The sequence below is a fragment of the Schistocerca nitens genome, chromosome 1, assembly GCF_023898315.1.
Source record: "Schistocerca nitens isolate TAMUIC-IGC-003100 chromosome 1, iqSchNite1.1, whole genome shotgun sequence".
Classification (NCBI taxonomy): Eukaryota; Metazoa; Arthropoda; class Insecta; order Orthoptera; family Acrididae; genus Schistocerca; species Schistocerca nitens.
In genome coordinates, this window is record NC_064614.1 from 479,417,593 (window position 1) to 479,431,826 (window position 14,234).

General features: G+C 39.9%; 1 protein-coding gene across 3 annotated transcripts in view; it reads left to right on the top strand.

The window, feature by feature from the left end:
- The window catches only part of LOC126252129 (ubiquitin carboxyl-terminal hydrolase 8-like), a 247,740-nt gene that overhangs the window by 125,691 nt on the left and 107,815 nt on the right, over nt 1-14,234 (top strand). For all 3 annotated transcript variants that reach the window (XM_049952998.1, XM_049953005.1, XM_049953013.1), the window contains one exon: nt 2,354-2,538. In XM_049952998.1, coding sequence (XP_049808955.1) covers nt 2,354-2,538 — 185 coding nt within the window. The remainder of the gene's footprint in view (nt 1-2,353; nt 2,539-14,234) is intronic.

The window sequence follows — 14,234 nt, forward strand, 5'->3', positions numbered from 1 at the left end:
CTGCAGTGTCTTCAGTTTTAATCTACTGCTCATAACCAGTAGATAGTGGTCAGAGTCCACATCTGGCCCTGGAAATGTCTTACAATTTAAAACCTGGTTCCTAAATCTCTCTCGTACCATTATATAATCAGTCTCAAACCTTCCAGTGTCTCCAGGCCTCTTCCATGTATACAACCTTCTTTCATGATTCTTAAACCAAGTGTTAGCTATGATTAACTTATGCTCTGTGCAAAATTCTACCTGGCAGCTTGCTCTTTCATTTCTTACCCCCATTCTATATTCACCTAGTACTTTTCCTACTCTTCCTTTTCCTACTATTGAATTCCAGTCCCCCATGACTATTAAATTTTCATCTCCTTTCACTATCTGAATAATTTCTTTTATCTCATTATATGTTTCTTCAATCTCTTTGTCATCTGGAAAGCTAGTTGGCACATAAAGTTTTGCTACTGGGTAGGCATGGACTTCGTGTCTATCTTGGCTACAATAATACGTTCACTATGCTGTTTGTAGTAGCTTACCCATGCTCCCATTTTTTAAATTCAATATTAAACCTACTCCTGCATCACCTACACTAGATTTTGTATTTATATCCCTATATTCACCTGACCAGAAATCTTGTTCCTCCTGAAACCGAACTTCACTAATTCCCACTACATCTAACTTTAACCTATCCATTTCCCATTTAAATTTTCTTACCTGCCTGCCCGACCATTACACTATTGTTTTTGTCCAAAAACAAGCACAGAAGTGTGCACAGCTGCGTTATCATGTTGCAGAAGCTGTGGGTTGTTTCGTCATCTTATGGGCTATCGCCCCCAACCCCCCTTCCCCCTCATGACTTCACATAAACTAAACTTCTTGGAAGTAGCACTTGCTACTGAATGTTAAACCCTGTAACAAGAACTCATGTTGCACTACACTGTTAAAATAAAAGAACACAAGGAGTGTATCCTGTATGTTTGACTGCACTTGTCAAATTTTAATTGGTTGTTGCAATCCATAATGCTCCCATTGGTATGATCAAGCATTAGTTTCAACATCATATTTGTAAACCCACTTTTCATCACCTATTATGACATGATTCAGCACTATTGTTGATTTTTATGTAGAGACTCCTGAATAACTTGCATTCATTGTTGTTTTTGTTCGAAATTCAACAATTTTTGAACTAATTTTGGTATCACACATTTCGTATTCAGAACATCTGAAAAATTTTGGTGGCATGAGTGGGGTGTGGCAAAATCATCAGCAAATTTTCTGATTGTGATTCAGCGATTGTTCGTGATAATTTCTTTCACTTTTTTCCATGATTTCATTGGTTGGCAATATTTTGTTGTGTCCAGAGTATTAGTCATTTTCAACATCTTGAAGGCCTTCTTCGAACTGTTTATACCACATGTAAACCATTGTTTTACTTGTAGTAGACTCACCAAAAGCAATGTTTAATATTTCTAAATCTTTGTTCATTGTTTTGTGTTCTTAAAACAAAACTTAATACAAGTTTTCTCATCAATTTTTATACAGAATAAATTATTGCTGTTACTATCAAAACATATGTCAATTTTGACATCTGACAACAGACTAAATATCAAGCATGGTTAACACTGTAGAGGTATGTATCAGCAATGTTTAATAGCACAAAAACAAAAAAATCACATGAATGAGAGTAATACAACATGCAACAAAAAACATTTCCATTACTTTTTAAACATAACCCGTACTTTGTTGTTGTGAACTGATAAGCTCTTCAGTCTTTTCTTTCTTTGTTTTTCAATGGTGTCAGTTGTGTAGTACTTACTAACTAAACAACGGCGTGAGGGAAGGCAACCACATAATGCTTAAACTAGGCTCTAAACTGCAGATAGATAGCAAAATGGAAATGTTGGACACACTATCTCAGCTTTCAAACTTGCTACTCTCTCCCCCTAATGCTGCAGAATAGGCCGAAGTAGTGGCAGCTGTTAAAACTGAGGTATGAGGGGTGATCAGTTGGTCATTACATTTTATATGTGCATACTACCTGCCCTCGCTTATCAGTAGTTTGGTTATGATGCTTGACAGTAAGTAAGTAAGTAAGTTATTGTACGTGCAATAATGGCAGCTACTCTCATTTTTGTGCGTGTTCAGGTAAGCATAGCCCATGGAGCACATAATGTCAATATTTATTTTCTATTTCTGGGGTGAGAGGTGTGGGGGTGGCGGTGTGGGGATTTGAGCTGCAAGTAGTTTGATATTTTGCACTCATTGCCTCACCTTGACTCAGTTTTGATTTGTTTCATTTATGTGTTATGATTATTTGTAGAAATCTAGAATGATAACTTGCATGAACTAAATGACACATACTTTACAGGAATTGGAAAACCAATCGCTACGCAGTGAATTAGAATTGTACAAAAGTAAAGAGCAGGAGGAATTAAATCTGGCAAAAGACAAGAAGCTTACAGATCTTGAAAAGGAAGTCAATGAAAGAATTAATCTTACAGAAAAAGAAATGAAAAAGATCACCCAACAACGGGAACAAAAAGAACAGGAAAGGTTTGTGGAATCTTTCTTACTCTTTCACATCTTTTTTAAATGTCTGTGCTTCAGAAGGATGTAGCAGATTAGATTGAGAAAATACCTTAGTGGCACAATTTGGCTGAAAGGACACATTCTGGGGCACTAAAAAAAATAATTTGGTAATGGATGTAATGAGGATACTAAAAATTGTAGGAAGAAATCAAGGCTTTGAACGCACAACAAAAGTTGCCGTAGCTAGATAGAAATGCGAGAGACCTGCATAGGATGCACTAGAATGAATAGATCCCCATCTGCCTTGATAATAAGACTGAAGACTACTGCAAGGAACAATACGCACACAACCAAAGGACAGCTGGCAGTGATAAATGTTTAGCCTGGATACTGTGAAAGAATTCCCACAGACTTTCTTTCAGACTTACCCCATTAATTGTGTGAACATAAATATAAATGCTTAAAAGAAGATAACACGTGTCAGGAATACCACGTTAATATTTTAACACTCTCAAGATGATAAAAATGAGAAAGCAATTAACCAAAACATTAATACAATGGATATAAAGTTATTGCTTTCATGATTTAAAGTGATTTGAAGTACAACAAAAGCATTAAGTATGTGGCTGCAGAAAATAAACAATAAAATAAAATAAATTTGACTGTAGTTAACATGGTTTGAAACTTCCAAAAGAAGAATAAAAAGTTTCAATTGAACTTCTAGATATAATGTTAAACTATGAGCTTAAATGGAAACAACAGATTAATACTTTTTCCAATAAATTAAGCTCAGCAGTATTTATAATGGAACAACTGTGTGCATATAACAATCTGTACACTGTAAATCGCAGAATCACAGTACAGATGAATTGTATAATCAAAGGTATGAAAAGTATAATTGCTTTAAAAATGTCCATTTGAATTATGTTGGAAAAGTGTCAAAAACAATTGTTTATTAATTTTAAGGATTTCAATATTGTATTCTTTCAGTCACTTTACGGGTTGTTTCGTAATTCCTGTTACATACTTCCAGGGGTTATGGAGGGAACTTAGGAGATAAAGTTTTGATAAGAAACCCATGCCCAGAAATGTATTGTTTGGATGTAGGCTAAAATAAGATTAAAGATAGGATGACTTTCAAATCTCCCACTTTAAGATATGCACACAGTGGAGACAGTGAGCTTTGACATGCATGCTCTACAAGAACTCATGGCAAAGGGCAATGTTTCAGGTGTTTCTTGCCAGCTTCTCATCTAGATGATGAAGGATGTTCTCTTCAAAGTTGAGTGTGCAGCATGTTTGTGAAGCACCACAGTCAGCCTTTGTAGTTGTGAACATACCAGTTTCTCCCAGCCATTGTTATAGGTAGACAAAAATGGTATATTACGTCATAATTACAACAGGGACTCACTATGGTGCCCTCTTCTCAGTTTGTGTGTGTACTGGAAAGCGAGAGATTTGCAAGTGATCTGATCTTCAAACTTTCCCAGATGTGCATTTTCTGTCATGTGTTCCTTGTCAAAACTTCATCTACTAACATCCAAACCCCCAGATATCAAGACACTCAGATCAGTATCAAACATTGTGTGTTGATAGAGTATAAACCAAAACACCAATTTAGTTTGTGCTGTGTGCTGTTGTCCAGTAGGACAAGTATAAATGGTAATTAAAAGTAACAGCAGAACTATGTAGTATAAAAAAAGCATATCAATGAGGTGCGACTTTGAAGACCTGTGGTAGGTGAGTTGGTAGGGCGTCAGATTGTCGTGCTAAAGGTCCTGAGTTTGAAACCCACTAATTGCAATTTTTCTTTTTACCAGTTAATGTGTGAACTTGTTATAGGAGAGAACATTTTTCTGACATGTAAAAGGATGTTTCAGAGTTTGTAGCAATGTTCTTTTGATAGTCTGCTTTCACTTCACTAGTTGAAAGTAGCAAACTTGTAGAGTACATTTGTATAGATAGGTGTGTTATCTATATAAATGTATGATATAGGTTTGCTACTTTCAGCTAACGAAGCTAAAGCAGACTGCCAAAAGAACATTGCTACAAACTCCAAAACGTCCTTTTGCATTTCAGAAAACTGTTCTCACAAATAACAATATTACGCGTAAACTGTTTAAAAAAATTGCCGTCAATGGGTTTCAAACTCCAGATCTTTAGTATGATGACCTGATGCTGTACCAACTCACCTACCATATATTTCCACATTTGCAGTTCTCAGATAGTTTCTTTATACTCTGTTGTTCTGGTGTTAATTTTAATTATCATTTAAGCATCTTTTACTGGACAAAAACACACAGCATGAACTAAATTGGTGTTTTGATTGATACTCTATCGACACACAACATTTTGTGCCGATCTGAGTGTCTGAAATCTGGAGGTGTGGGTGTAAGCCCCTCTCCAATCCCTACAAGTCTGTAAGAGGAATTGTGACATGTATAAATTCGAACTGTTTGTAAGAGCACTACAAGACCTCACAAACGTAGAGACCAGTGACACAACTCATCCCCATAACGTGAAAACATATAAATAGGCCTATTTTAAATATTTCATAGGTAGGTTAAATGTTTTTGAAAATGAAGCTCAATACTCTATCAAATTAATATAACCACTGCCAAGAAACATACAAAACGTCAGGGCTGAGATGACTTCCCCTGCAATTCTGAAAAGGTGTGTGATAGAGAAAGACTCCTCTAGTGTGATGAAGTATAGCAACAAACACTAAACAAAAGTGAGCAGTAAATAGACCTTTTTTTCTTTCCCTTCTAGTGTACAATTAAAATTAACAGTAGATGTCATTGTATTGTATTTTCAAATCCTGACATAGTTCTGTCATCTGAGCTTAAATATTCTACATGTTTTATATGTTTCTTTTATAATGAGTATCCTCTGCTGAAGACATCACCTTTTTGTTACTATCCAAACATAAATACTGGGTCAATAAGCAGAAATAGCTAAACACTGACGGGGTAAGTTCTTATCCCTATCCAGCCATCCAGATTTAGGTTTCCAGGTTTTCCATCAGTCACTTAAAGTTCAAGGTGAGGATGGTTCATTTGAAAGTGCATTGACAGTTACCTTCCCCTATCCGAGCTTGTACGTTGTCTCTAATACTTAGTGTGTGGCTGACATAATATTACCAGTATAAGGAAAAGATAGATTGCTATTCACTGTAAAGATGACACATTGAGTTGCAGACAGACAGAATGAAAAGACACTTGCACATTAGCTCTCAGCCAAAGACTTCATCAGAAAAGAAAACACGCACACATTCATTCACACAATCAGGCACGCCTCACACACACATGATGGCCATCTCTGTAGGCTCAGACCAGAATGCAGTTGTCACATAGAACAGAAGCAGCAATATGAAGTGGGAAGGGATAGGAGGGTACAGGTAGGGGCAGAGAAGAGCACTATCTGGCAGAGCATTCGGGGAATGGAGTGCCAACAGGCACAGTGTGGGGAGGCTATGGTGCAGGGAGGTTGGGGAGAGTGGAGGGGAATGAGGAGTGAAAAACAAGAGTAGTGGGGGGGGGGGGGGGGGAAGATGGGCAGGTATGTTGGCAGAGGACACCACACGAAAAAAATTGGAGATGAGAATAGGGTGGAGGTGTAGGACATATGGCGTGGAAACTGTTAGATTGGATGAAGTGTGTTGGAGAGTAGGTTACCATAGGTTGAGGTCAGGGTAATTTAGAGAGCAGAGAATGTGTTGTAAGGATAACTCCCATCTGTGCAGTTCAGGGAAGCTGGTGGTAGAGCTTGTGTAGTGAAGTAGCCATTGGAATCGAGCATGTTATGTTCAGCTGTATGTTGTGCCATAAGGTGGTCTCCTTTGTCTTGATCCCTGTGGCGAGAAGTTGGGATTGTGAATGGAATAAGGATGGACTAGGATGTTGTGGTAGTTGGGTGGGTGACGGAACACTAATTTCGGAGGGATGGATCTTGGGAGACTGTCCATTGTTTCAGGGCATGTTGATAGGTAATTAAAGCCCTGGCAAAGGTTGTGGTTACAGTGTTCCAGACTAGGGTGCTGCTGGGAGACAAAGGGGGCACTCCTTTGTAGCTGGTTCTTGTGGATGATGGGAGGATTGGGGGTGTGAAGGGAATTGGCACAGAGCCCTGTTTGCACATTAGGTCTGTGGGATAGTGCCCCTGTGAAGTCCTTGGTGAGACCCTCAACCTACTGGGCAAGGGAATTCTTGTCACTGCAGATCCACCACCCTCGGCTGGCCAGGCTGTATGGGAGGGGTCACAACTGTTGTAACTAACACTCCATCAAACCCAAAGTTGAAACTTTCCCATAACACTATTGTTAACCTTTCTACCAAAACCCTCAGCCCTACAGAAGTTTCAGTCTTATCCAAAGGCCTCACCTTTAGGCAGCCCTTCACCCAAATTTATCGATGCTGGCTTTGTCAAAGAGCTGCGATGGAAACACTTCTTTGTCATCAATCGCTCCAACCAAAGCCAACCTAACCTCAACATTGAATTCTGCCTCTCTCAGTTCACCCCCCCCCCCCCCCTCCCTCCTTCTCACCTACCACCGACTCATCATCTTCCAGGAATTCCTTACCTCCAACTTGGCTTCATCATCATTCCCTAGGTCCCTTCCTAAGAACGCCACTCTTGCAGCAGAAGAAAGGACAGCAGTATACAACCTCAAAACAAATCCTGCCGGAGTCATCCTACCTGCAGGCAAAGGTTCCACCACCGTTGTTATGAATCGTAGTAATTACCTGGCTGAAGACCCCTGCCATTTATCTGAGTCCTCCACCTATAAATCCTGCCAGAGTGATCCCATCCCAGAACTTCACTGTAACCTCCAGTACTTGCTTGAAGTCTCAGGCCCTTCCCAGAACCTCTCCCCAGAATCCATTTCTCTCCTCTACCTGCTCCCCAAAATCCACAAACCCAACAATCGTAGGTGCTCCATTGCAGTTGGCTATGTGCTCCCCCCCCCCCTCCCTCCCCCGGGAGAGAATTTTGGCCCTCATTGACAAATCACCTCCAACCAGTTGCCCATATACTAGCCTCCCACATCAAGGATACCAACTGCTTCCTCCATTGACTCAACACCATCCCCACCGCTTTACCTCCTGTATCTGTACTTGTCAATGATGACACCAACTCCCTATGCACCAACATCCCTCAGATCATGAGATCTTACTGGTGTTGAACACTAACTTTCCCAAAGTCCTTGAGAATTCAAACCCCCTACCTCATTTCCAATACACCTAACTAACTTTATCCTAACTCCCAATGCAGAATGCTTCCTGAAGGGAAGGTATACAAACAAATCTGCAGCACAGCCATGGGCATCTACATGGTACCCTCCTACGCCAACCTGTTTATAGGCCATCTAGAGAGGACCTTCCTAGCCTCCCAAAATGCCAGGCCCCTTGTCTGTTTCAGGTCCATTGATGATACCTTCATGATCTGGACTTGGGGCCAAGACACCCTCTCTTCATTCCTTCACAACCTCAACAGCTACCTTCCCATCTGCTTAATCTGGTCTTCCTCAATCCAGCGTGCCAGTGTCCTGGACGTTAACATCCTCTTCTGTGATGTTTCCATCCACACCTCTGTCCACATTAAACTCGCCAACCACCAACAATAACTGCATTTTGACAGCTGCCATCCCTTCAGTACCAAAAATTCCCTCCCATGCAGGCTGGCCACACAGGGATGGTTTATCTGCAGTGACAATAACTCCCTTGCCAAGTATGCCGAGTGTGTCACCAAGGCATCCACATGCAGGCACTGTCCCTGGACCTAGTTTGCAAACAGCTCTCCTGTGCCGTTTTCCCTCACACCCCCAATTCCCCCCCCCCCCCCCCCCCCCCAAATTCAGCTGCCAGCTACAGAGGAGTGCCCCTTTCATCCCCCCAGTTCCACCTCACATCCTACATTTACATTGGGGCTTTGATTACCTATCATGCTCTGAAATGAGGGACACCCTACCCAAGATCCTTCCTACCCCTCCTAAAGCAGTGTTCTGTTGCCCACCCAACCTTCACAACACCTGAGTCCATCCCAATGCCACTCCCAGTCCCAGTCTCTTCCCACAGGGATCATATCCCTGTGGAAGACACATGTGCAAGACCTGCCCAATTGACCCACCCAGCACTTCCAATTCCAGTCCTGTAACTGGCTCATCTACCACATCAGAGGTTGGGCCTGTTTTGAAAGCAGCCATGTCATATACCACCTCTGCTGCAATCATTGCACAGCTTTTTATATTGGTATGACCACCAACCAACTTTCCACCAGGATGAACGACCTTTGCCAAACTATGGCAAAGAGCAAAGGAGACAACCCTGTGGTATAACATGCAGCTGAACATCACATGCTTGATTTCAGTTACTGCTTCCCCCTCCCCCTCAAGCCATCTGGATCCTCTTGTCCTCCACCAGCCTTTTTGAACTGCAAAGATGGGAGTTATCCTTACAACACATTCTGTGCTCTCAAAATTATCCTAGTCTCAACCTACAGTTACCTCCTGTCCCCATACCCTCGGTCCTATCACTTAATTCCTAATATCATCACCAACCACCTTTGTGCGCCACCCTCTGCCAATTTACATGTCCATCTTTCCCGTTCTCCAGTCCTATCCGTTTTTGCTCTTGGTTTCCCTCCCCCTCCCCACCTCCCTGCCCCACAGCCTCCTGGCAACTGGCAGTCTAGTCTCTACACACTTTGCCAGACAATGCTTTTCCCTCCCCCCCCCCCCCCCTCATACCCCCACCCATATCCTGCTATGCCTTCCTATTCCCACCAACTCAGAATGCTGCTTCCATTCTATGTGACAATTACTCTCCAATCTGAGCTACCGGAGATGGCAGTCATGTGTGAATGAGGTGTGTTTGCTTATGTGAACAAATGTATGTGTGTTTCCTTTTCTGATGAAGGCTTTGGCCAAAAGCTAGTGTGTGCCTGTCAGCAATTAAACATGTCATCTTTATGGTGAGTAGCAATCTATCTTTTCATTATGTTGTTGATATTCCAACGAGGAATTTCCACATATTATTATGAGTGCAGGAAATGAGAATGTTCAATAGACATAATATTACATCATGCTAGTTATGATGATTTTCTGTGACGTTGAATGTGTGTTTATGATTCTGCAAACATCTGTGACGATGTTTCTACTGTAATGGCTAGATGGCAGTAGTGACATCATTGGAAAAATTCATGATTCCTAAAAAGTTTGTCATTGTTACTCGCTTGGTAGGCATTATCTGAAATTTGAGTTTTCTCTGTTCCATGTGTTTTGTTTGCTTTAGTTTTCGAAATGTGGAATGATGAGGGGAAACATCTGGATTAAGTTATTTCCTTGATGAGTTTTCAAATGATGAAAAGTAAGTATATGATGAAAATTCAGATTACATGTCATTGGAAAATAGTGGTAAGTCTAGATTTGCTTGAACTGGAGTTGCTTCTTATGCTTATTGTGTTGTTTTATGGATGATTCTCATGCAGGCATTTCAGGAAATGAATCCGAGCATGCTTTGTCTTCTACATGTACAGGTGTTCAAAGTAGAAAAAGTTCCAAAAGTGACTAAGATGGTAACGAGACTGATGCAGACAAAATTCCTGATATAGCTGTGTATACAATGCTTCATGGATTAAACAGAATCAAGCACTTGATGAATCAAATGAGCCTTTACATTTATTCTTTTACAGTCTATTAATAATAGTCGTGAAGGAACAAACTGATTGTTACGTATGGCAAAAACCTGCAAAGCTGAGGTCTGGGAATAAGCCTCTGCCTTGGTTCTAGATTAAAACAATGGAAAATTAACAACAGCAGAAATGAAAAGTCCTTTGCTGCATATGGAAACAAAGTGAGAAGCAGAAGAGAAAGAGTCATTGGAGAGGCATGTTGTCAGTTGTAATTTTTGCCTCAGGGTTTTTGCTAAGTGGTAGATGTTTAAACATATCATCTGTGTTTCATTTAAATAATAACAGAAATGCAAAGAACGAAGATGGACAAAGATTTGACGCATTTTTTGAAGTTTAACCTCATATCAGTTCAATGAGAGAAAAATTATGAAAACTTTTATTACCCAGAAAAAACTTCTGGCAGTCAGTGAAGGCATTTGTCCCTTCCGTGGAAGAGTAGACTTCCAAGATTTGTATATGATACATTTTAAAAGTAAGTTTCATCATTGTTTTTGAAAGAGAAGATAGTAAACCACGTGATACATACAAATGTTGTATGAATTTACACTCGGTGCCGCTTTAACAATGGAAGGTGAGTCAGCGGAGCAGGAATGATACATGTGCAGAGCACTAAAGAAGAGAGAGTAGCAACAGACTGCTGTCCCTGAGGTTATTAGAGTACACGTCATGATGACAGGCGGACGTGTACCAACTATGTTGTCATCAGTGGAAGTGTGTGCTGTTATCCGGTGTGAATGGGCATGTGGGACCAGATGTTCTGTCATCCATAAATGTCAATGGACCATGTATGGTGAAGAGGTAATGTCTCATCAAATTGTTGGTTGCTGGTACTGCATGTTCAAAGAAGGAAGGCAGAGAGTGGAGAACGAAGATCGCAGTGGATGTCCCTCCACAGCCACAAATGAAAATAACATTGACAGAGTGCAGGACATGGTGTTAGCGAACAGGCCCATGACGGTGCCAGATATGGAATCTACACTGCATGTTGTCTGGAGTTTCTGAACAGAATCATCACAGGCGTTGAGACGTGGGTGCACCCACTTCACTCATCATCCCAATATTCCTTCCTTAGTGTCTCTTGCCCTGGCCCGAATCCCAAGTAGTTATAGACTTTGAGACTCATCAGAGTGAGCTCAGACTCATCACAGTGAGCTGAGTGAGTGAAACTTTGCCTATTCTTCAGCTAGTTAAATGAGTTTTCCGGAAAATACTCTTTCATATATATGGGATAAATTTATTGATCAACACAATAGAAAGATATTCTGAATAGTACACATAGGATTCTGAATAGTACACATAGTCATGTGTGGGAGAGAATTTGTCCTGCCAAAGTTAATAGAAAACTTGACTTTGATATATGTGAATGTACAATTTTAACAGGTTTGCATGCTGTTGTGGAAAATACCATTTTGTCTGTTTGGAGATTTGAAAATGAGTTAAGGTAACCCAAAACTAGTCATCAGTTACATAAAAAAACTGATTCTTGAAACTTTAGCTGTTTCTACATAAAACTGAGAATTTGAGTCAGGCCAGAGACCATGTTTGGATAGCCTGATGGTAAGACAACACTATTCCATATGGCATGCTCTGCAGCTTGTGGCAATATAAAACTTCACTAACCTTCGAATAAATTTGTGCTTTCAAAAAATTATACAAAACAGAGAATTTTAAGGCAGCAAGGTATTCCACTCAAATGAAATGCACACAACACAACTGTTTTAAGAACATGTACACTTCAGTGATATTAAAGCCATTTCTGCACCAGGCCAAGAATGTTTCTTGTTGCCCTTGTATTTTAATTCGGCTGGTGTTGATTTAACATGGACCAGAGCATTGCAGGTTTAATAAAAAAGAATAAAAATTTTGCTTCTTTAGTGTGTGCTCCCCCCCCCCCCCCCCCCTGCCACCCTGCCCCACACCCCAACTCTGCCATACACATAACTACATATGAATTCACATCCAGATTTGCACTTTTGTGGCTCTTGTGTGACAGGAGTTCTGTCATTGGCTTTTTCTTTCTTGTCTTACTGGAATGTGGCAACATATAATGTTGGTCAGTAGATCAGTTGAGTCTGTTTGAGTCCATAACAATTCTTTTCAGGTTTTTTATAAGTGGAACAGCAACTTTTTGTTCTTAGGAAGTAGATTATGTGGAAGAAACTTGTCATACTTTGATAAAGTCAATATAAATCATAAAACAGGATAGTTCTTGCCTGTGGTTCACTGAGTGTGGCCTTGGGAGCAATCCTTATCATGAACAGCATTTTTGAGTGAAGTGTGATGAATCATTAATAAAATTTGCTATATTATACTTTACAAAATACAACCTAGATGTACAAATGAGATCACAGTATAATGTAACTTCTAAATTGACATGCTAGTTCTCTGAGGATATCCCACAGTAGCACTGTTTGTATATCATTTGCTGTGACAGGTATTGCTGCCCCTATACTGTTGTTAAACATGTTTGTTCAACCTCTTTTCATCATTGTAGCCAATTTACATTAGTATGACAATGAAAACTCTTGTAGACCACCTTGATATTGGTGAAATTTGCTATGAAATTGAGAGAGATTCCACGAAAACACCCAGAAACTTGACAATGGGAAATCCTGGGCGAAATAAAAACAATGGAATGAGTAAAGATAACTATCTAGCATATTGATAAGGTGTTCGGCAATATTACAGTATGTGTACAGTAAGTTTAAGTCGTCATTCAGTCAGATCTCAATGTTGAGACAATGCAACTCTGCAGTTTTGTGTACTTGGAAGTGCAATGAAAATTACAAAGTTGAACTGCTTACCTTATTTTCATTTGCCTCAACACTTTTCACAACTTCTACTTAGCACTGAATGGTCAGTTTCACTTTTTGAACTTTCAGAAACTCGCAGTGTGTTGCAAGAAACTTGGGAGGAGGAATACATGGGCCACACGCAGTCTTATGATTGAATTTGTTCCGTAACATGTGGAAGGACATTTGTTGAACATAACCTAAAAGATGATGATGATGATGATGATGATGATGATGATGATGATGATGATAGTGCTTTTTGAGTTGGGATATGATCTGCTTAAGCTCTCATATAACTGCATGCAAACTAGAAGTTGTAGGAATTATCCAATTTAATTATTCAATTTTGATAGAAAAACTTAATGTGCATACTACTTTTTACAAAACTGGTGCCATGGTTCTTAACATGAACAAAGGAAAGAGCACTTTGGTGTCATTTAAGGTTAGATAGCCCTTTCCTGGAATATATGTGTAAAATAAAGGTCATTGATAACACTGGGCTAAGGTAATCATTCTGGAAGTGGAATGAGAAAACAAATAAAAGAATAAGAAAATAAAAGATATTCCTCAGGAGTTATTCTCAAGTCAAAGGACAGATCATGAAAAAAAAGTCAAAAGCTGGTGGATCAGGTGGCTGTGGAAAATGTTTTAATTGAAGCTTTTGGTGTTTATTAGTGGAGTCCACATCAAGAGAATTTGGTCTGTGATGTCAACCAAGTAAATATGATACTACATTTCACAATTTTGATGATGCAGGTGACATAACAGCAAGTTCTGAGTTTTTGTCCCACAAATTGAGTCCTGCAGATACCATAAGCCAACAGAATCTATTTCCAAACTCCAGAGGCTTGTGCTAAATATCTAACAAATAGTTGACTATTTTTATCCATCTGTTTGCATTCTCTCACTCATGACTTTTCCTTTTTCTCTCCTGCTTTCTGTCTGTCTCATGATAATGACAGATGATTCAGTTTAGGTGGGGATATATATCAGAGCACCTTTCCTTTCCTGTAACCCATATTCGCCAGTGGCCCATATTACTTTTGTGCTTTGGAGGAAATCATTCTTCTTTATGGCTGGGAGTCTCGAGTCTTTCCATCACAGTCATGGATACTGTTCTTTTCTGTTGCTATGTACAACCACTCTGTGATCAATAAATGGAAGCTGACCTTTTGAGCAAGTATCTCATTTTTAAAACTGTATCCAAAGTACCAATAAAATCCTCAGTGACCATAG